The sequence below is a fragment of the Trachurus trachurus genome, assembly GCF_905171665.1.
Source record: "Trachurus trachurus genome assembly, chromosome: 24".
In the NCBI taxonomy this organism is placed as follows: domain Eukaryota; kingdom Metazoa; phylum Chordata; class Actinopteri; order Carangiformes; family Carangidae; genus Trachurus; species Trachurus trachurus.
In genome coordinates, this window is record NC_139910.1 from 28,851,808 (window position 1) to 28,873,536 (window position 21,729).

General features: G+C 42.6%; 1 protein-coding gene across 1 annotated transcript in view; it reads left to right on the forward strand.

Moving 5' to 3' along the window:
* The window catches only part of enah (ENAH actin regulator), a 126,280-nt gene that overhangs the window by 92,045 nt on the left and 12,506 nt on the right, over positions 1–21,729 (forward strand). Inside the window, exons 5-6 of the mRNA XM_084001158.1 lie at positions 4,469–4,794; positions 13,856–14,662. Coding sequence (XP_083857284.1) covers positions 4,469–4,794; positions 13,856–14,662 — 1,133 coding nt within the window. The remainder of the gene's footprint in view (positions 1–4,468; positions 4,795–13,855; positions 14,663–21,729) is intronic.

Genomic DNA, 21,729 nt, shown 5'->3' on the forward strand with positions numbered 1-21,729 from the left:
TGCCGTGTCCCTGAGGACGAGAGTTTAGTTTCTCAGCCTGCTGCCATCTTGACATTTCTTGAAGCCAGAGAATAGAAAATCTGTTCAAGTGGAGATAGGACTGGATGGAGCTATAGAGGCCCGAGCGTGTTCTACATATCACATGTAATGAAATGAAATGAAGGGTTTGTGTTTGCCCTAGATTTAGTGTAGTTTATGTACAGTACTGGCAGAGGATCAGTTAGTCCACAACCGTTTGTGGCCAGAAGAAGTGCAATATTTCAACTGTTTCTTAAAGTACCCATGCACAGCAAACATGTGTGTTTTCAATACAGAAACAGAAATACCTTCTTTTTATACACCTGAGCTAACTTCACATGGATGTTTACTGTCAGCACAGATCAGCAGGATCTTACAGTTTCTAGATTTTACATTCAGATAAGACATTTGTGAACAAATGCAGTGGACATCCTTTTGTCATGAATATATTTTGACTGTTTCCGTCAGCTGCTGCTAATATGATAACCAACAGCAAAACACTTTTGTTCCTATCAAAGTTTGGTGGGAAAAAATATTTTTCTTCCATTTTACAAAATATTAACATAATCCCAAAAAAAGAAGAATTTTTCAAAAGTGAAGTTTGAAGTGTTGAGTTTGAAGTGTTGACTCAGGTCAGTCCACATGTTTCTGAAAAATACGTCCTGGTCTGAGTGAGGTCACCTGCTGCTCTTGGTTTGAAGCACAGGTGTGTGGTGTGTGGTGTGTGGTGTGTGGTGTGTGGTGTGTGGTGTGTGTGCGTGCGCGCTGAGTGATTTGGAGTCAGTGGGAGGGTTTCTCCCACCGGCCTGATGCACGCCAACCACTGAGGGAACTGGGAACACAATCACAACCACATCTCCAACTATGTGTGTGTGAGTGAGTGCGCGCACCTGCAGGTCCAAACATGCTTTAAGTGTGTGTGTTTGTGTCAATGGTAGAGTGTGGTTCATGCGTTTGAATGCGTCACCTGTACAGATGGAGGGAGAGGGGGAGTGAGTGTTTGCATTAAGCAACATTAATGCTGATGACTGACTTTTAGCTGAGTCAGCTCTCAGCAGAACAGGATGAGTGAGGGAAGACCACCTGACAGCATCTGAGTTGATATACGTGTGTGTGTGTGTGTGTGTGTGTGTGTGTGTGTGTGTGTGTGTGTGTGTGTGTGTGTGTGTGTGTGTGTGTGTGTGTGTGTGTGTGTGTGTGTGTGTGTGTGAGTGACAGAGAGAAAGTGTGTGTTGGCACGTAGCTGCAGTTCCCAGCATCTCTTTCTCTGCTTTTGTCATTTATAAATGAAACGCTCGCTCATTTGCAGCCGGTGAGATTTATGACCAAGTAAATCATAGAATGTGACAAGAGTGTCGCAGCTTTCCAACTCCATCAAAGATTTCCCAGGAACCTTGTGTGTGTGTGTGTGTGTGTGTGTGTGTGTGTGTGTGTGTGTGTGTGTGTGTGTGTGTGTGTGTGTGTGTGTGTGTGTGTGTGTGTGTGTGTGTGTGTGTGTGTGTGTGCGAGCGCATTTGAACCTGACAGATTACTACCTCCCACAACTTGTATCTGCTCTCACCTTTTTGTTTTTTTCTCCTCTCACTTCCCACATTCACAAAACACTCTCTCTCTCTCTCTCTCTCTCTCTCTCTCTCTCTCTCTCTCTCCTTCCCTCTCTCTCTCTCTCTCTCTCTCTCTCTCTCTCTCTCTCTCTCTCTCTCTCTCTCTCTCTCTCTCTCTCTCTCTCTCTCTCTCAATTCAATTCAATTCAAATTCGCTTTATTGGCATGACAGTTAAAAGAACTATGTTGCCAAAGCATTAGTAATCAATGACACAGTACAACTCATGAATATATACAACAATATACAAATAAATAAAAAATATTCATAAAATGATTTACCCTATGCGTGTGTGAGAGCATGCATGTGTGTGCTGATCAAGTTCTCTCTCTCTCTTATACATAGTCTACATCACATGAAACAAAAAATAAATATGTGTGGTAAGATTGGGCATCATTAGACTGTTGCAAGTTGTTATATACTATATAAAACTCTAAAACCACATCTGACACATAAAACTAAGACTCTCTTTCTCTCTCTCTCTCTCTCTCTCTCTCTCTCTCTCTCTCTCTCTCTCTCTCTCTCTCTCTCTCTCTCTCCCCTTAACACAGGTGTGTTTAAAAAATAGGGAAGACAAAGCCGGTCAAAACAAAAACAAACATGGCGAATAAGCAGGAAAGTTGTACCGTCTTCTTCTTCTCTCGGCCAAGTATCTCATCAGGATAACTAATTGCTGAGACCGTAGAGTCGCAAATAAATGCAAAAACAACGAAATAAGCACCCCCAACAAAACACGACGTAGATCCATCGCTACTGTAAGTGTAAACATGGAAGTGCCACTCTTCTTCTCTTGCACCAAGGAAACGTCACTTCCTGTAAGAGCCGTGAGGGAACAACCGTTTCCCCATAGGCATGTGAAAAAGCTGCATTTTAATCCGAATGAATCACTTGTATCTGCTGACAAAGAGCTATAGATTAAAAGACTTAATAGATAGATAGATAGATAGATAGACAGACAGACAGACAGACAGACAGACAGACAGACAGACAGACAGACAGACAGACAGACAGACATGTAAACAGGTCGAATAAGATTCATTTAATACGATTGGTTACAATCAGATTGAGGAAAACACTGCATGTAAACACACCTATTGTGACAAAGATCCCTCATACCTCTTACATTTACACTTATCTGAACCTGTCAGTCTCAGTGTTGGCTATGGAACGCTGATTGGTCCTTTCTGTCAAGAATTTCTGCATTTGATCTCCTCAACCTGCCTTCACACCTCTGCTGTGGACCTAGAAAGTCACCACTGTCCAGAATGACTCTCTCCTCACCTCCACTGCACCACAGGTGGGACAAGGGGTCAGAGATTTCACCCCATGATTCATACTGTTTGCTGTTTATCTACAGTAGATGGCTGTGAAAACCACTGTAGACCGCCCTCTCTCTTTTTTTTTTTTTTTAAGTATATTTTTTGGCTTTTTCGCCTTTATTTGATAGTACATAAAAGAGATAGACGGGGAGATAAGGCAGAGAGAAGGGGAATGACATGCAGGAAAGGTCTGCCCAACGCGGGATTCAAACCGGGGACGCCTGCATTGAGGACTGTAGCCTCTACATGGGGTGGCCGCTTTAACCACTGCGCCACGCACTGCCCCCCGCCCTCTCTCTTTTTAGTTTGTTCATAATATCTCAAATCTGGTTAAATATCCATGTTGTTGCCTCTGGACCTGTTCTCCTACTCCTCTGGTTCTGTTGATGCCTCACTCAATCGTATGTTCACACTCACAGCTCACTAATGTGGTGATCTGACTGGATAGAATAGAAAGTGAGAAAACACTCACTTGACTCACCTCTGGTAGCAGGTGATCCAGCTCCTCAGGTCCACTGGTCTCTGCTTCCGACTGAGTCCTCTGAACTTCATGTCTTGTGTTTCAGAGTTCAAAGTTCACACAGTAACATTTCCTCGTGTTAAACTATCTCTGTAATGTTAGACAACATATTTCATCCTGGAGCTGAGATGGAGCGTTCCTCCTTTCCACATCACATGGCTGAGTTATATAACAGCACAGTATATGCTGCAGTATATTGTATATTTTTAATTGTAAAATGCCTTTTAGTGTAATTTACTGTCTTGGAGATAAGCACTGCTGTGGACAGTCCTGCAGGCATTTTACATTTCATTGAATGTCAGCTGTAGTAAGGGAGACATTCTCTCCATCCCCTCTCAACCTCTCTCTCTCTTTTATGCTTAAACTCATTCTCACATGCATACACACACACTCTCACACACATTTTCATTTGTTGCTTACATCTCCCGTTTCCCTCTACCAGCCTCTCTACCTCTGCCCTCTGCTGACACCTAGTGGCCAAACCTCAGTCTACACACTCCATTGCACCCTTAGGAAAAACCTCCCTGAACAGATTTTGCACCCTCACTTAAAAAACCAAACTAATCAGAGTTTGTTTTTTGTTTTTTTAATTATTATTCTTGTGTGTCTTCTTCTCTCACACACACAGCTGCTTCTTTGCTACTGAGAGACAGTGTTCACCCTGGGCAGCTCATTGTTTGTGTTTTTAATGCGCCCAAATTTTTTAGCAAAGCTGGCTGTGGTTGCATAACAGCATGGCTATTGTGCCTAAAAGCAATTATTATATAATGACACCCCTTATATAATGACAACAGGGTCAGAGAGGTTAAGACAGGCCTCACACCAATGGGCTCATTTGGACTAGTTATGACACTGTGCTTCTGATTCCTCCTCCATCTCTTTCTCTTTCTAACCCTCCTCCTCTCATTCACACCGGCTCAGTCTCCTTGTCAAGTTTGAATGACTTTATTTAGCTGTGCACTGTTTTCATCCCTCTCTCCTTCCTCCTCCTCCTCCTCTCTCCCCCCAGGCAGCTTCAGGAGCTGCAGAGACAGAAGGAGATGGAGATGGAGCGAGAACGTCAGGAGCAGGAGCGCCTGGAGCGGGAGGTGATGGAGCGCGAGCAGGAGCGCGAACGCCAAGAGCGTCAAGAGCGGGAGCGTCAAGAGCGGGAGCATCAGGAGAGGGAGGTGCAGATGGAGAGGGAGCAGCAGGAGCGCGAGCAGCAGGAGCGCGCCGAGCGCGAGCTGATGGAGAGGGAGAAGGCGGAGAGAGAGCGGCTGGAGAGGGAGCAGCAGGAGCAGTTGGACAGAGAGCAGCAGGACTGGGAGAGAGGGAGACGCATCTCTAATGCTGGTGAGTGATACACACACACACACACACACACACACACACACACACACACACACACACACACACACACACACTCTGACACACATACTGGGTTTGAGTTTCTGAAGGCCAGAGCTCAAACTGAAGATCTAAAGATTCTATAATGTTTCAGTTTGTCCATTTTATTTCAAAAACCAAACTGATAATATGAAGGATGGTCAGTGTTCAGATACTTGTAGATCTGGTTTTCATGTGCGTGTGTGTGTGTATGAACACATACAGACTGGATGCTCGATCACTTAATGACTATTTGACATCCTAATGAGGGGTTGATTTTTTTCTCCATTGAGAGGTTTGAGAAGTTTTGAAGTTGTAATGATTTGATCCCAATTCCACACTGTATACTAAATGTATACACTAAGCAATATTCATACTGTGTATTGCTTAATGTTACAATTCTGGTTTTGCTGTTAGTAATAAATTAAATCAACAAACCTAGGGCATTTCCAGTTGTAATCAATGTTCACCTCAGTTATCAGGTCGCCTATGATCATGATACCATCCATACTCCCAACTGCAGCGTGTTTATATTCGTTTTTGTTCAAGAATCTATCGTTTTTTCAATGTTCATTAATGGGCATTTAAATTAAAAAATTTGCTTTACCATTAAATTAGATCAAGATTTGGACTTACCATGGCTTCCGCATTGTTCCTTTCTGGGTCAGAGAACACAACAGTAGAGGCTCTGAGGCTCTGAGGCGTTTGTTCGCTGAACCCAGAAAGGAGCGATGCGGAAGCCGTGGTAAGTCCAAATTCTGATTTAATTTTATTGTAGAGAGAATCTTAAAATTAGTCCGGAGCCCATTAATGAACATTGAAACTTATTAGATTCTTCAACAAAAATGAATCAAAGCATCCGCACGCTGCAGTTGGGAGTATGGATGGTATGAAATGAACTGATAGGTGACCTGGAAATACCCTTTAAGCTGATAGGAAACCATATACACCCAACAGGAAGTCAGTCTTTAACTCTGTGTAGTTCTGTAACTCACCACCATGGTTTGCCACAGCTTGCTCTGTATTTCTGAAGCTGTGATCACTTTCATGTTCATATTCCTCTTTGCACTGTGGGACAGACGATGCAAATAGGAAGGGAACTGTATGCACACCTGTACGCTGACTTCCAGAGTTTCCCTTGTGAATACACATATAGACTGGTTAGTATACAGTGTGGAACTGGGCACAGCTTCCATCTGAAACAGTGAGTTGGACGTCTTGGTAGAAATTGTCATGTTGCCAGTTGTTGCTCCAGCAAGGTTCACGTGACACGTCAGCTGAAGAGAGTTAAATCTTGTCTTTCTATCTGTGGTGATGTCAGGTGTATGTGCTACTGATGGAAGCTGAGAGACTGACACCCACTCTGGTGTGACGCTGAGGTGTTTGAAAAGGTCACGGGATAAAGATGTTGACTCCTGCTGTGTGTTTGTGTTGCCTCTCTAAGTCAGTGCTTACAGTGAAGCCCACACTCTGCTCATCTGCCCATAGGGGGGAACAGGAGCTACCCACAGATTGCTGAGCTACTGGGGCAAGGGGGGGGGGGTTATGTTGAGTCTTTGCACGTGAGCGTATAGGCATGAGGGGGGGAGTGAAGAGTGCTGACGACCATCACACCATTCACACATACAAACAAAACTACTGACACATCTGAAAATCTAATGAAGGTGTTGATTTGGTGCAGAGATGTTGTCTCCATGCAGAGCATCTTGATGTGAGAGGGAACTAGATCATTTTTCTTCTCTTGAACTCAGAATAGCAGAATATTTCATATATGGTAAAAATGTGTAGAGTCTAGTTGACAGTGTAATCCAGCAGCAGAGACACAGCGGAGACACAGTCTGACCACAGCTGCAGGTTTGAGTGGTGTGACACTGAGAAGAGGAAGTTCCTACATTTAAGGAGTGGGTCAGTAGGGAAGTCCACGCAGCGTGGCAGGCTTCACTGCTAGTTAGCCTGTTAGCATATGCATGCATAAACACACACACACACATACACACACACACACACACACACACATGCAGGCAGACACAGCTCGGTGGTGTTACTCAGAGGCTAAAAATACATCATCAGGGAGAATGCTGGTGAGACCCCCCCAGGAGGGTGTGTGTGTGTGTGTGTGTGTGCATAGGCCTATGCGCGTGCGTACCAAGGCCCCCTAGGAAAAAAGGGGAGGGGTCATTTCACATGTCACATACAATACAACACACCACACAGAACAAACCCACTGAATCTCACAGAAATGCAGGAATGCACACACACACACACACACACACACACACACACATGCCCACGTGCCGTGTGTTTGAACATATGAGCCTGAGAGATTTGATCCGAGTGTGTGATGTAACATTTAACCCTTCAGTTGTGTGTCTCTCTTACAGGATGTGTGTGTAGTGATGTTTCGTTTTTGATTTGATTTATTTTAAAAGGGATAGTTCAACATTTTGGCAAATTGTCCCATTGCCATAATCCCTATAGTCATAGCAGTAGGTTCGTTACCTTTAATTGTCGGTGCAAGCTATTTTTTAGAACGGTGGAGCAGAGCCGTGAGCTGCTCAGAGCTACGCTACGGAGGCTCATGGGATTTCTTGGTTTCCCTCATCAAACTCATCAAATACACAATCCAACAACTCCACAACGCTCTGGTGGACAAGTTGTGACCTGCACATTCACCACACTATGAGATAATAACTCAACGTTACCAGACAGAGTTGTTTTAGAGGGAAATTCATACAAAACCACTGATGCTTGTTCCTGTCGAGGGCAGTTTTTCATCAAGCAGTCTCTGTATTTCCCTCTAAAACAACTCCGTTTCGTAACGTTGTGTTATTATCTCATAGCGTGGTGAATGTGCAGGTCACAACTTGTCCACCAGAGCGTTGTGGAGTTGTTGGATTGTGTATTTGATGAGTTTGATGAGGGAAACCAAGAAATTCCTTTAGCCTCTGTAGCGTAGCTCTGAGCAGCTCACGGCTCTGCTCCGCCGTTCTAAAAATAGCTTGCACCAACAATTAAAGGTAACAAACCTACTGCTATGACTATAGCGATTATGGCAATGGGACAATTTGCCAAAATGTTGAACTATCCCTTTAAGTTCTCTTAATGAGACCCAGTTTGTGCTTTAGCTGTCTGACAGTGGTTAGTTATGGCATCTTTCTTTTGAAACACTGGACATTGATGAGCACCCACTGACAAAACTGACTCATTCAAGTTGTTTCTCTCTGACTTATTCCAACACTCCAGACGTTAAAATGTCTATTATTATATGTTTCAGCTTGATTGCTGCGACGCCGTGTTCATCATGCTGCACCGTGATGTGAGGCTTCATTCGCACTAATGCATTTTAGTCTCAAAATACATCACTTTTATTACATTTACAACTGACATCCAGAGTTTTCAAACCCTTAATAGTGAGACTTTTTTGATGTTTTAGTTAAATTACTCTTGGTTTGGCTTTACCAGGACAAAATTCAACATGGATCATGAACTTTACTGACTGACTGCTTTTGATGTTCTTCATTAATCATTTCTTCTGCAAAACATTTCTGAAAATGTGTCAGAGTGGATGTAGCCTGTAACTAAAATTAACCTTATGCAGCATGTTCAGTGTCTATCATTTCTCTAATAAATATATGATGTAAAATGTGAACTGGCTACACATACACACAGGTTGTTTTTTATTTTTTCAGTCAAAGGTGGATTCACTTGACCTCCAGGTTGTTCTGACTTGTTGTTTTTTTTGTTTTTTTTGGATTTTAATGTCCAAGTTTTCCTAAAAGTCCAGTTGGTTTGGCAGAGGAGCTTGACTGCAACTGTGAGCTTTGTTGTGTTCTCATGTGTGAGCTTTGTTGTGTTCTCATGTGTGAGCTTTGTTGTGTTCTCATGTGTGAGCTTTGTTGTGTGCATGTGCTCTCCATATTCTCGTGTGCACGTGTCCGGCTGTCCGCATAATTGGTGTGTTCTGGTCGTGTGTTTGTTGTGGAAGAGCGGAGTAAAGCTGGGGCCTCTCAGTCACATGACCAGCCCAGAGCCACAGAGAGAGAGAGAGAGAATGAAAGAGGAGCGTGGTGGAATGATGGAGAAGAGGTAATATGGAGAAGAATTGAAAGGGTCAAAGGTCAGGAGAAGTGGAGAATTGGAGATAAATGGATGAGGAAGGAGATAGTGGATAAGTGGAAGAAACCCAGAGGAGGAAACAAAGCATGAGGGGACAATCAGGGTTAGTGAGAAAGAGATGGAGTGTGTGGTGAAGTGGAAAACTAAAAAAGATACTGTGTGTGTGTGTGTGTGTGTGTGTGTGTGTGTGTGTGTGTGTGTGTGTGTGTGTGTGTGTGTGTGTGTGTGTGTGTGTGTGTGTGTGTGTGTGTGTGTGTGTGTGTGTGTGTGTGTGTGTGTGTGTGTGTGTGTTAGAGGATAAACACTGTCTGAATGTTCAGCTGGGAGAAGGAGGGGAAAGAAAAGCCACATGGATCAGTGTATCTGTCTCATGACTGATGGTCAGGTGTTCACGTGGATTCCAGTGTGTGTGTGTGTGTGTGTGTGTGTGTGTGTGTGTGTGTGTGTGTGTGTGTCTTACTGACCCAGCAGTGTCGGCTGAATTATGTCGTGTTTGTGCGTAACGTCTGATTATGTGTGTGTGGATCTGACCTATCAGATCTGTCTGTGAGTAAACGTGTCACTGATGTATGTCAGGTTTCCTGTAATGATGTGAAACTGGATGAGATATCAAGAAAAAAGAAAAGAGAAATCTCTTGTTTATTGTGAACAATTTCATCATTCATGAAAGGATCAAACTTTAATAGACATTCTCTATGCTTCAACTGATTAAGGAGAGACACTACAGGTGAATAAAACAAATTAAATAACAGATATCACCATGAAACTTCACAAGTTTATCACTCACATTAGGACAAATATTTTTTGTATTACGTGTTTTATCAAATTTTATGTTTAAATATATAAAGGCAAGGCAAGGCAAGGCAATTTTATTTGTATAGCCCGTTTTTACAAACAGTTTGTCTCATGGCATCGTAACAACATCCTCTGTCCTTAGACCCTCACATCCACACATCCAATAGATGTTGTTACAGACAAGACAGTTTACAGTATGTAAATGAGGCAATATCTAATGAAATATGTGCTAATTGCATACATTTCCAGAACCGATATCTGAAAAATGGATAAAGCCCCTTTCAAAATTCTTACATATCTACAGTTTTTACGGAGGGGATATTGGATATCTCTTTTTATCACTTTGTAAATTAGCCCTAAAAAAATTTGCCATGTTTTTAGGAATAAAATGTTGTATAAATCAGGCTTTGAATGATATATCAACAATCCCCTCTGTGAAAACCTTCAGAATATAGACAGGAATAAAACTGGAAGGTTTGGTGTCTCTAAGTGCTGCTGAAGTGGAGATTTCGGGGCCAGAGTCTGAGGAAAAACTCATTTTGAGAAAACAGCCTTTAAAGGAGAATTCTGGTCATTTTTTACCCCTAAATCGTTGTCCTGATTCCTTGTTGTGATGATTTCCTTACAAAGATAAACGGTCAGAGATATTTTGGACATTACCACTGCACTGCTCCACCGTTTATTCTTGTAAAGAAATCATCACAACAAGGAAAAAGTGTTCTGTGGCGGGGAGAAGGCGCTCTGTGATTGGATAGTAATGTCTTTCCAGGATGTTTCAGAGTTCAGCTGTCTGAGGCGAGTGACTACATGCAAAAACACAAAGTTTATACTGGTTATACTCTACACCAGTGGTTCTCAAACTTTTTACACCAAGTACCACCCCAGAAAAAACTTGCCTCTCCAAGTACCACCACGCCGGGGGGGGGGGGGTATCTAACATGTATCCTAACAAAGTTCATATTGAAATGACTCATATTTCACCCAAGAACCTGCTCTTTCATCTTTTACAAGTTACCTAATTTAAACTTAAACGGTAGGCTACTAGTCAAAATTTAGGTTTGGTCCAAAATATTAGTTTCTGACCTAAAAAATGTTTTTGGGCTCCTACCATAGGCTACTACACACTTACTAACACAGCCATGTAAATTCACATGCAATGTCAGGGAGGGAGTGGGTGATATTGAGCACAAAACTCTAATGTTATCCCTTATTGGTGAAAGGGATGCAACAACCATCCCCAGTCTTCCCTAATAATAATAATTCATAATTAATAATTATAATGGCGGTATACAATGATACATTGTTTCATTTCTCAGCTCATACACACGTTTGTTTTCACTCAGGTCCAAAAGCCACACCACTGACAGAGCGTCATGTTTCCATGACGACTGACCGGAAAAGATTAGCAGTACGTCATGTTTATATGACCCCCGATCGTAAAAATAAAACTCTGAGAAGTAACACTAAACTTTAACATCAAAGACACACGTACGCAGTGCACAAGTACGCAGGTTATTTGAAGCGCTGCTCAACGAGCCGCTCCAGTTGGACTGTAGCCGAGCTAACGGAGCTACGGAGCTAACAAGTAAACAGATACACGTGTGGTCGGAGCGGTGCCTGGACTCCTTTGCTGATAATGATGTCGGCATTTTCGGCAGGTTTTTGCTTGTATTTCTCTATTCTATGGTATCATCACAACATCCTGCAAATGCATTTTTGGTCATTTTCGGCCAAAAATATGTGGTTGCCCAATTTTTGGTGCATCTGAAATTTATTTTATTTTATTTATGTTTAATTCAGTGAGTCTTTTGCGTACCACCTAGGAGAGCCCACGTACCACTAGTGGTACGCGTACCACAGTTTGAGAATCACTGCTCTACACTATATGAGTTCAGTGGTGTCTCTAAGGATTCCAGTCATGTACCAGAGTTATTTGATTGTTTTCTGAGTGTTTGTTGTGGTTGAAAGAATTGCCCCCATAGGTTAGCGTTGTGGCTATCCCTAGCGCCGTCTAGCCATGGTGTAACTCTGGTTTGCCTGCATCAATTTTAGTGGCGTTTTTTGCTCCAACCAACACTGGGTGACCATCAGGACAACGATTTAGGGGTCAAAAATGACCGGAATTCTCCTTTAAGACTTGTACTGTAAAATTCCATAGATTGTTAATGTAAATAATACTTTTACGATTGGTTGCTGATACAGAGGAAATGGCCGTTTTTGGAGCCTACATCATTGTTCAGTAGAGAGAGAGCTTTACAATGATACCTGACATGACATGGGTCAGACAACAGGCACAGCACAGTATGTCACAGTAGCTGTTCACTTTTGGCGAATTTAGGAGAAATCTACTGACAAAAGAGACTAAATGCAGTAAAATAACCACCTTAATGTGGATGTTCTACCATCTCTTTTGACTTCTCTGAAAGAATACATGTTAAGGAAGAAAAATAGCCCAAAATTTCAAAATTGATCAGTGCATGAAAAAACAGTTTGTGCCTGTAGTGTCTCGCCCCAGGTAACAAAGAACTGGGAGTACAGATACTAATACTTGAAGTTCACACCGATCCCCCCCTCCCACACACACACACACACACACACACACACACACACACACACACACACATACAGAAAACATATGGCATGCCTGTGCAGCAGTAGGTCAGCTTACACTCAGCGCCGAAGTCACATACACATACACAGACAGTGGAGGTAATTACTTAGAGAGGGCCCCGCTCAGCCGGAGGTGAGATTTAAGACACAGTCACCATGGTTACAGTAGATGATATTAATGAGTAGGGCTTTGACATTTGCCCAAAAAATCATATTAGAACTTTGTTTGTTTATTAATATTAATATTCAAATATATTCAAATATTTATTGATAATATTTTGAGCTGCCCTAATATTCATTCGAATACTTTTTTTTTTCGAATAACGAAGTTCGATGTCAAATCACTTTTAATGAGTGGGTCCCTATACAGCCCATTACACAGAAGACACAGTAGACGGCTGGAGTCTCTTGTCTACAGTTTAGAACCGACCTGGACATTTCCAGTAGTAGAAGATGAGAAGAGGACGCTCATCACTCAGTCATATGAGCAGACAGAGAGACAGCAGATGAAAGGTAGACAAGCTGATCTGAGCTTATCAGAGAATACTGTGGTGTAGCCTATGTCTCAGTCCAAAAGGACAACAAGACGATAAGACTTCTGCTGCTCTGGTCTTATCTCTCTGACGGGCAAGGTGAAGCTAGTGATCAGTAAATAAAACAGACATGGTATTAAAGAGGAGCGGGGGTTGGGCTGTGATGTGACGTCTATAGCACTGATCAAAGTATTGTGTACTATAAATCATCTGCTCACTGCTTCATTCACATGGAGATGACGGGCTGTTTCCCTGAGGCTCAGGTTGATTCTGGGGTGGAGTGGTGCATGATGGGTCTTTTGGTTGAATGTCTGTATATGACTTGATGACACTGGAAACTCTTCAGTGGGTGTGTGTGCTATGTGGTAAAGCCTGAATTTTCCTCCTCAGTTTTTTTTTTTTATTATTATTATTATTTCCCACTCTTCTCCTGCGAACAGGACTGTGAGAGCTTTGTGTGTGTGTGTGTGTGTGTGTGTGTGTGTGTGTGTGTGTGTGTGTGTGTGTGTGTGTGTGTGTGTGTGTGTGTGTGTGTGTGTGTGTGTGTGTGTGTGTGTGTGTGTGTGTCCGTGTCCGTGTCCGTGTCCGTGTCCACAGCGCTAACACCTGTCCACTAACATCAGCCCCAGAGGCAACACACCACCTGCAATAAGACGTTTATATCTATATATATATATTAGCTCTGTGCTGGTTTTTCCTGCTTCATCTGCCCCCTTCTCTTTTTTCCTCCCTCCCTCCTTCCTTCTCTCTCTCCTGACCTGCTGTCTTTCCCTCCTGTGTGCACAATGGCTGCTTCCTTCCTTGCCTTCTTTCCTTCCTTCTGTCTCCCTCCCCTCCCCTTTCTGTGCTGTCTTTGTCCTTGACCTTGGTGTTGTCCCTTGGCGTGGCGTGGCGTGGCGTGGCGTGGCGTGGCGTGGCGTGGCGTGGCGTGGCGTGGCGTGGCGTGGCGTGGCGTGGCGTGGCGTGGCGTTTAGCTTTTGAGAGCACCCTGTACAACCCCACACCTCAGGAGTACGGCAGAACGTCCTCTACGCCCGTATCTCCATCCACGCCCAACTACCCGGCTCCCGGGACGCCGCTGTCCCCCTCCTCCACCACGCCCCCGACCCCCCCGCTCCGCCACTCAGCCTCCCGATTCGCCACCTCGCTGGGTTCTGCCTTCCACCCGGTCCTGCCCCACTACGCCACGGTCCCCCGGCGGCAGCCAGCCTTCCCTCAGGCCCCGCCCCCGCCCCCAGCCCCGGCCCCGCCCCCAGCCCCGGCTCCTCCTCCACCCAAGTCTGTGGTGTGGTCGGCGTGCAGCTTCACCCCCTTGCCTCCGTCGCCCCCCGTCATGATAAGCAGCCCCCCGGGGAAGGCCACCGGGCCGCGGCCGCTCATCCCCATCGCGGCGCCTTCCCCTCTGACGCAGAAGCCGCCCTCGCCGTCCCCCAACGGCCCGCCCATGTTCCCGGCGCCCTCTCCCTTGACCATCTCGCACAGCTACACCCCGAACAGCATCACCTGCCCCACCCCCCCGCCCCCGCCCACCCCGCCTCCTCTCCCCTCCCCTGTAGCCCACTCGTCTCCTTCCTTTGCCTCGTCTTCCCCTTCCTCATCCCAGGCTCCCGGTGTGCCCTCTCCCTCCACAGCGCCCCCTGCTGCTGCAGCCTCTGCCTCTGCCTCTGTCGAGCACCTCTCCCTCCCTGTGGGCCTGGGCCTGTCGGGGCCGGGGGAGCCCAACGCAGCCGCAGGCCCAGAGCCCCACCTGCTTCAGGGGGGCTTCTCCTGGCTGCCCCAGGGTAAGGCCTCCAGTCTGGATTCTGCTCTCTCTTTCTTACTGCCTCTCTCCCATCTTTCTGTCACTTCTTCTGACTCACACACTAACAGTGGGGGGAAGGATGGGGGGTTACTGAACACTGTTGGAACTGTTATCAATGAAAATCCAAACAAGTTGACTTTACTTAAAGGTCCCATATTACTGTAAATAAAGGGACAACGTCTGTGTGCATAATGAAGCAGCTCTAGGTTTTATATTTCTTCTGTGAAGGTATCAAAACCTCAGTCCACACAGAAACTGAGCCTTAAAACTATAGGACTTCTTTAACTTTGTGATGTCACAAAGAAAGCAGTCACCACTCTCAGCCACGCAAGCCCCGCCCACCTAGACCCACCGTCTTACTTTGCAGGATTTGGTTTCTCTGGGTGTTTCCATGAAATCTGCCAACATTTGTACTCAGACACTCAGAAAGCGCTCAGTGATTGCTTCAATGACCTGTTTTTGGTGGAGCCTCCGGAGAGAAACTAACCATATAATATGGGACCTTTAACATGCAGTGCAATAAACTAAATGTCAAAAATTAACTTACGATAACATAGTGGCAATAAAAACTGACTTTGTTCATTGTTTGAAACATTCAACACCATGCAGTCAAAGCAGCCTGCTCTTACAGTCAGAAGCTGTTGTTGATGTCCATTAGTTGTGAGCTCACCTCCACCCAGGTTCAGGTTAAAGTTCAAACTGATGCATTCTGGGAACTTCAGAAGACACCAGACTCCATCAGGAACATCTCAACATCAATATTTGCATAGGATGAAGACTCAAGAAAGAAAGGAGATAGTATTGAAAGTTAACATGTGTAGGTAGCACTCTCAGTTTACTGGTGAGCAAATTAATTGTTTGCATGATCTGCAAATAACATGTGAAGTGAACTAAAATTAAATAAAGTCGCTCATCACCATTGAGGAAGTTAAAGCACCGTTCCCAAAGATGACAGATACAGAAATCAGTGCTGGTTTAAAGTAGCTCGTGATTTTTAACTATATTGATTATGTCATTTAGTCACATTGAAATTCAAATGTAAGTAATTGTGATTTAGTTTGTTGACTTAGCCCGAACTCGCTGAAGGGAGCAGAGGGTGAAGTCTCCTCCTGTTAAATTCATCCAAACTCATCCAGTGATGGTGGAAACATATTAAACAGAGAACATGGCAGCGTTGTTGCAGAAACATTTCCACATCACTGGTTCACTGCTGAGGAGAGACAGTACGACGGCATGAGAAACAGCATGGGGGTTGTTTTTCCTCTCTCATGAATTAAGACCTGATCAAACTCAGTGAGTTGAGTGGATTAGCCAATTAGAGGCTGGCAAAGGGAGGCAATGATAAATAAGGGGGGGTGGGGGTCTGGCTAAAAAAATGACCTTTGTATTGATACACTGAACTTAAAGATGATTTGACAATAAAATAAGATTGGTTAGTTTTCAGTGTTATTGACTTAAATTGTCCTCAGGCCAACAGTGTTGAAGCGAGCCGACCAGGCTCAGGCTCAATTCAGTCTGACTAAGATTTCATCTATTGACTGACTTTGTCCTCACTGGTTCCTTGGTTCAGTCTCTGACATTAACACTGCTGCTGCTGCTGCTGAGGGTTAGGGTTAGCGTCTCTCAGTGCAGCAGTCACTGCTACACAGGCCTGTCTAACTTCTTTGTCAGTCGTCTCGTACACTTGTGTTACTGTATGTCCATGTGCTTGCTGGCTGATGAAGGTGTCTGGTCCCTCGGCATGGCGTCCCATCCCCTCTGATAGCAGTCTGTTATTGGTGGATACAGATCACTGACTCCAGTCTGTCTACGAACACTGCATTTCTGACTTGCTGGTTGATTTGTTTTTCTTCTATCATCATTTATCAACTTTTTTTTCACTCCTTCCACACTATTTCAGTTCAGCTTCCACCTCAAGTTTTCATTAATAATTTTAATCATTAATTCTCATTTATTTTAAACAGTGGAAGCTTACCATTAAAATTTATGATAATTATACTTTATCAGTATAACATGCACTCGTCCATCTGTTGGAGATTAGAGGTGTCACTAAATGTCACGCAAAATATATGCTTTTATTTCAAATTTTGACAATTTCATTAAATTATAATAAATAAATTAAATTAATATATATATATATATATGTGTACACATATATATACATATATACTTTATATATAGATATATACATACTGTTGTAATAAAATTCACTTGTTTCTTATTCACTCTTGGTTATTAACACATTTGCCCTAAAGCTCCAGCACAGACACCGCTGCTTCACTGACCTTTGTCCCGAGGCATTTCTCTTCATTTGCTGAAGGAGGAGGAGCTCCAATGACCTTTGACCTCTGTGATAATTGAAATGATTGGCCTGAAGGGACTGGAAAGCTGGTTTTAATATTGATCATATGTTAACATTCCCTCATGGATTATCAATCATGGATTTAGTTCTGTGACGAGAAGAAACATACCATCACTCTGATGATGAGACATGAAGTAAACATCTGTTTGTTCATTAGTTCATACTTACACAATGTATGAAAACAGCAATATTATCACATACACACAGATGGTATTGACCAAAACACAACTGCTGCCAAAGTTCCTATGTTAAATGTCTTTGGATAATTGTCTGTGTGTGTGTGTGTGTGTGTGTGTGTGTGTGTGTGTGTGTGTGTGTGTGTGTGTGTGTGTGTGTGTGTGTGTGTGTGTGTGTGTGTGTGTGTGTGTGTGTGTGTGTGTGTGTGTGTGTGTGTGTGTGTGTGTGTGTTGTCTCTTCTTTTGTCTCCTGTTTCATGGAATATCTTTGAAACGTGTTTGGCCAACCACAGAGTTCATTATAACTCTTTAAAATGAGTAATGAGAGGCTATTTCAGTGTATAACTTCCCACTGTTTCCATGCTGCCCAGCCTGACCTCTAACCATAAACCCACTCACTGCTACTCACTACAGCTGCATGACAACAAAGGCATTCGCTGTGATGTGTTGTGGCATGCTGTCATTCCTAATGTGTGTGCTCCATGTTATGTTGCATTTGAAAATCACATTACCACCATTGCGGCAGATAATGACAGTGGCGTAACCTGTTGATGTAACCTGACAAAGAATTATTCAGGCTGAAGCTTTGTTTAATGCTGACGGTTTGTGCTGTCGTTTATCACACTGACGTAACAATGGAAAAAGAGCCAGGGAGGAGATATTTCTATGTAGGAGGGAAAGTATAGCGCATTTCAATATTTTTTTTTCCAAATGTAGATTCTGCGCTGTACATTCACTGAGCCCTTTCTTAGGAACACCTGCACACCTGCTTATTTACTCTATACAACTATCCAATCAGCTAATTGTGTGGCACCAGTCCACTATGGCGGTTCTGGGGGCTGGTTCGGAGCCAGTGCCAAAGTTGGAACCAGTTTTCGTTGTTTCCACAGACAAAGAACTGGGCCCAGGCTGGGAGAACTGGTTCTCACCAGCTCTCTGCTGGTCGAGAACCCAGAGTGAGTTCAGTGAACTTCAGTCACCTCCTCTCCAACAGTTTTCAGATCTGCATCCACCAAAACACTCGTGGGCTGCTGTGGTAGAACAGGTGATTGGCAGCACGAATATGATGCAGTCATGAGGAAACATCTCAGAGGAAAAAGACTCCAACATCGTGTAGAGTCCAGACCACGAGGAGCTACTCAGTGTTATGGTTTTTCTAATAGAACGAATCTCCTTGTTGTTTACTACTACTTCTGGGTAGAAAATCAGCACGTAATTAGAATGAGAACAGTAGTAACCAACGAGAGTTTAGCTATATATCATATTTTTCACGCCCTGTCACCATTTAGACAAATCTGAAATGATTGAAGAAACATTACTATTTCTGTGTGTGTGTTTTGTGTTGCTATGTGTTGTATTTATTCAGTTTGGGGGGAATCACAGTGTCTAGAAAGCATCAGTGGCTCAGCTGACAGGGACAGCTAACGGCGGTAGCTAAGCTAATGGCAGCAGCTAAGCTAACGGCGGTAGCTAAGCTAACACCAGGACATCAGCTGTTAAAACCCTCCCATTGTCGGACACAACATGAAACTACTCCAGTTAGCTCAGTCATGTTGTAACTAAGATATCCGCTGGAGAAAATATTTTATTGAGTTTAATGAGTCAAGTTAAACCGTTATCTATGATAACCATGACTAATTACAAAAATGTGCACACATTAATGTTTGTCCAATCATTGGTTTTATAAACTTTACAAACATCAGATCAGTCGTGGTTACCAAACTTTTTTGGCCCGTGACCCCATTTTGACATCACAAATTTCTGTTGACCCCGCAATCACGTGCAGTCACTTGATCGAGGCCGTCAATGAAGATGCGCCAGCTCACATATTTTTATATGCTGCATTTTATTTGAACTGAATTTATATTTGAGAAAGTGAAAGTATAGAATACTCAGTTGTGTGGTGTTTTTAATCATAATTTTAAAAAGAATAAAAATTCGTTTTTAAAAAACAGACATTTCAGGTGACCCCATTTGAATTCCAGGCGACCCCACATGGGGTCCCAACCCCAATGTTGAAAAACTGTGGTCTAAACAGCGATATAGTGACATGAAAAATGAGATAGCGAAACTCTGGTCTGTCACTATTGTTCTGATGCTGGTTTTCTACCCAGAAGTAGGCCTAGTTAGAAAGATATAGAACAGGAGGAGGAGCAGGGCCAGATTAACACTTCGCTGTACCCTGGGCAACAATATTCAAGGGCCCCATCATCACGACCCCAGGATCACTATAGTCTGTCAAAATACAGAATAAAGTGGCAGCGGGATAATTCACGTTTGCGCCATCAGTCACCTTCCCTGGGATGAGATCCTCAGGTTGAATGATGTTGATGCAGCCTATACTTTATTGTTAGTATTTATTAATTCTGCTTTAGAAGCATCTTTTCCCTTGTTCAACTCTAAGTCTAAAACTAATTCTTCTAAAGGGAAACCATGGATTACTGAAGATTTAAAGAAACGCTCCCGTAAAAAAAAAAAAAACTTTATAGGAAAACCATTACTAATCCCACCCCTTTGAATATTGAAACTTACAAGAAATATAAAAATAAATTTACAGCTGTTCTAAGAAAAACTAAAAAAAAAAAAATATTATGCAGAAAAATTCATCCAGGCCTCTAACGACATTAAGTCAACCTGGAACCTTATTAATCATCTGCTCAACCGTAAAAAATTATCAGCTGCATCACCAACATTAATGTATGGGAAAGTGGGGACGTTTTCAAACCCCGATGAAATAGCAAATGGCTTTCACAATTTTTTTGTTAATGTTGGCTCTGTCCTGGCATCAAGTTTCTCGGATGCTGGTGAGAACCCCTGTTGTTTTATTAAGGGGCAATATCCTCCTTTTAACACCTTCGATCCTCCAACTATACAAGAGGTCCATAATATCATCTTGGAATTAAATAACTCAGCCCCAGGTCACGATGGCATAAAGAGCATTTTGATAAAAGAAACCATTGATCCTTAGTTTCTCCTTTAACCCATATTCTTTCCTTATCACTGCAATCTGGTAATATCCCACATGATTTAAAAATAGCTGAAGTCACCCCTATTTTTAAAACGGGCGATACTGACAATTTAGGAACTTATCGACCTATATCCATCCTGCCCTGCATTTCTAAATTAATGGAGAAATTAGTTTACTCTAGAATATTGAGGCACCTACAAGAAAATAATATTTTACATGATCACCAGTATGGATTTCGTAAAAAACATTCTACAGAGCATGCATTACTTCAGTTAACTAATATTATTTCATCTGCTATGGACCAGAAAAAGTTTGCCCTTGGGGTCTTTCTAGACTTAACCAAGGCATTCGATACTGTCAATCACAGTGTTTTGATTGCCAAATTAAATAGATACGGTGTGGAGGATATTGCCCTGAATTGGTTCAAAAATTATTTATTTAACAGACAATAATATGTGACATTTAATGGCCACTCCTCTGCCAAGTCCAGTATTCTACACGGGGTGCCTCAAGGCTCTATTTTGGGCCCTTTATTATTTTTGATTTATATAAACGATTTAGCTTTATCTTGTAAACATTTTCTTCCTGTGTTATTTGCCGATGACACTACCCTTATAGCAACTCATAATCATTTTAATTATCTGATTGATTCTGTGAACGATGATTTATCTTCAATTTCAAAATGGTTTCAACTTAATAAATTAACACTCAATGTGAAGAAATGTAACTTTGTAATCTTTTGCAATAAGTCTTACCCTAAAGAGCAAGCTAAATTATACATTAATGGAATAGAAATGACCCAAGTCAAAACTACCAAATTCCTCGGAATATTAGTTGATGAAAGACTTGATTGGACAAATCATATAGACCTTGTTTGCAAGTGATTAACAAAGATGATGGGCATCTTAAGAAAAGTGTGCCCATTCATACATCCTTCTGCTCATTTAATGTTATATTATAGTTTTTTATTTCCTTATTTGAACTACTGTAACATGGTCTGGGCAGCTACATCTCCTACACATCTCAAGAAATGATGTACTGTTCAGAAGAGATTCATAAGATTCATCTCACATTCAAATAGATAGCTCCGTCAGCACCACTATTCACTAAGTATTCTCTTCTACCAATTCACACATTGAATAACTATCAGATTTGTTTGTTTATTCACAAGTTTATTTACAGGAACCAAGATCTCCCTGTCACTTTTCAAAATTTCTTTACCTTCACTTATAATGTACATTCTCACCGCACTAGACACAGTAATAATCTTACTCTATATTTACCCTTCACCCGCACATCACACCATCAGTTTAATATGACTTATAGAGGTCCTATGTTTTGGAATGGACTACCTCCTTCATTAAGATCCATTTCTTCTTATTCACTTTTTAAAAAGCAGTTAAAAATACATCTCAACTTCTCTTGAATTTCCCGCTCTTTCCTCTCTCTCTTTCGCTCTCTCCATATCCCACATCCTTACTCTGTCCTTTTATGAGTTTAATGAATACATTTTTTGTATATTATCTCTATTGTCTTTATTT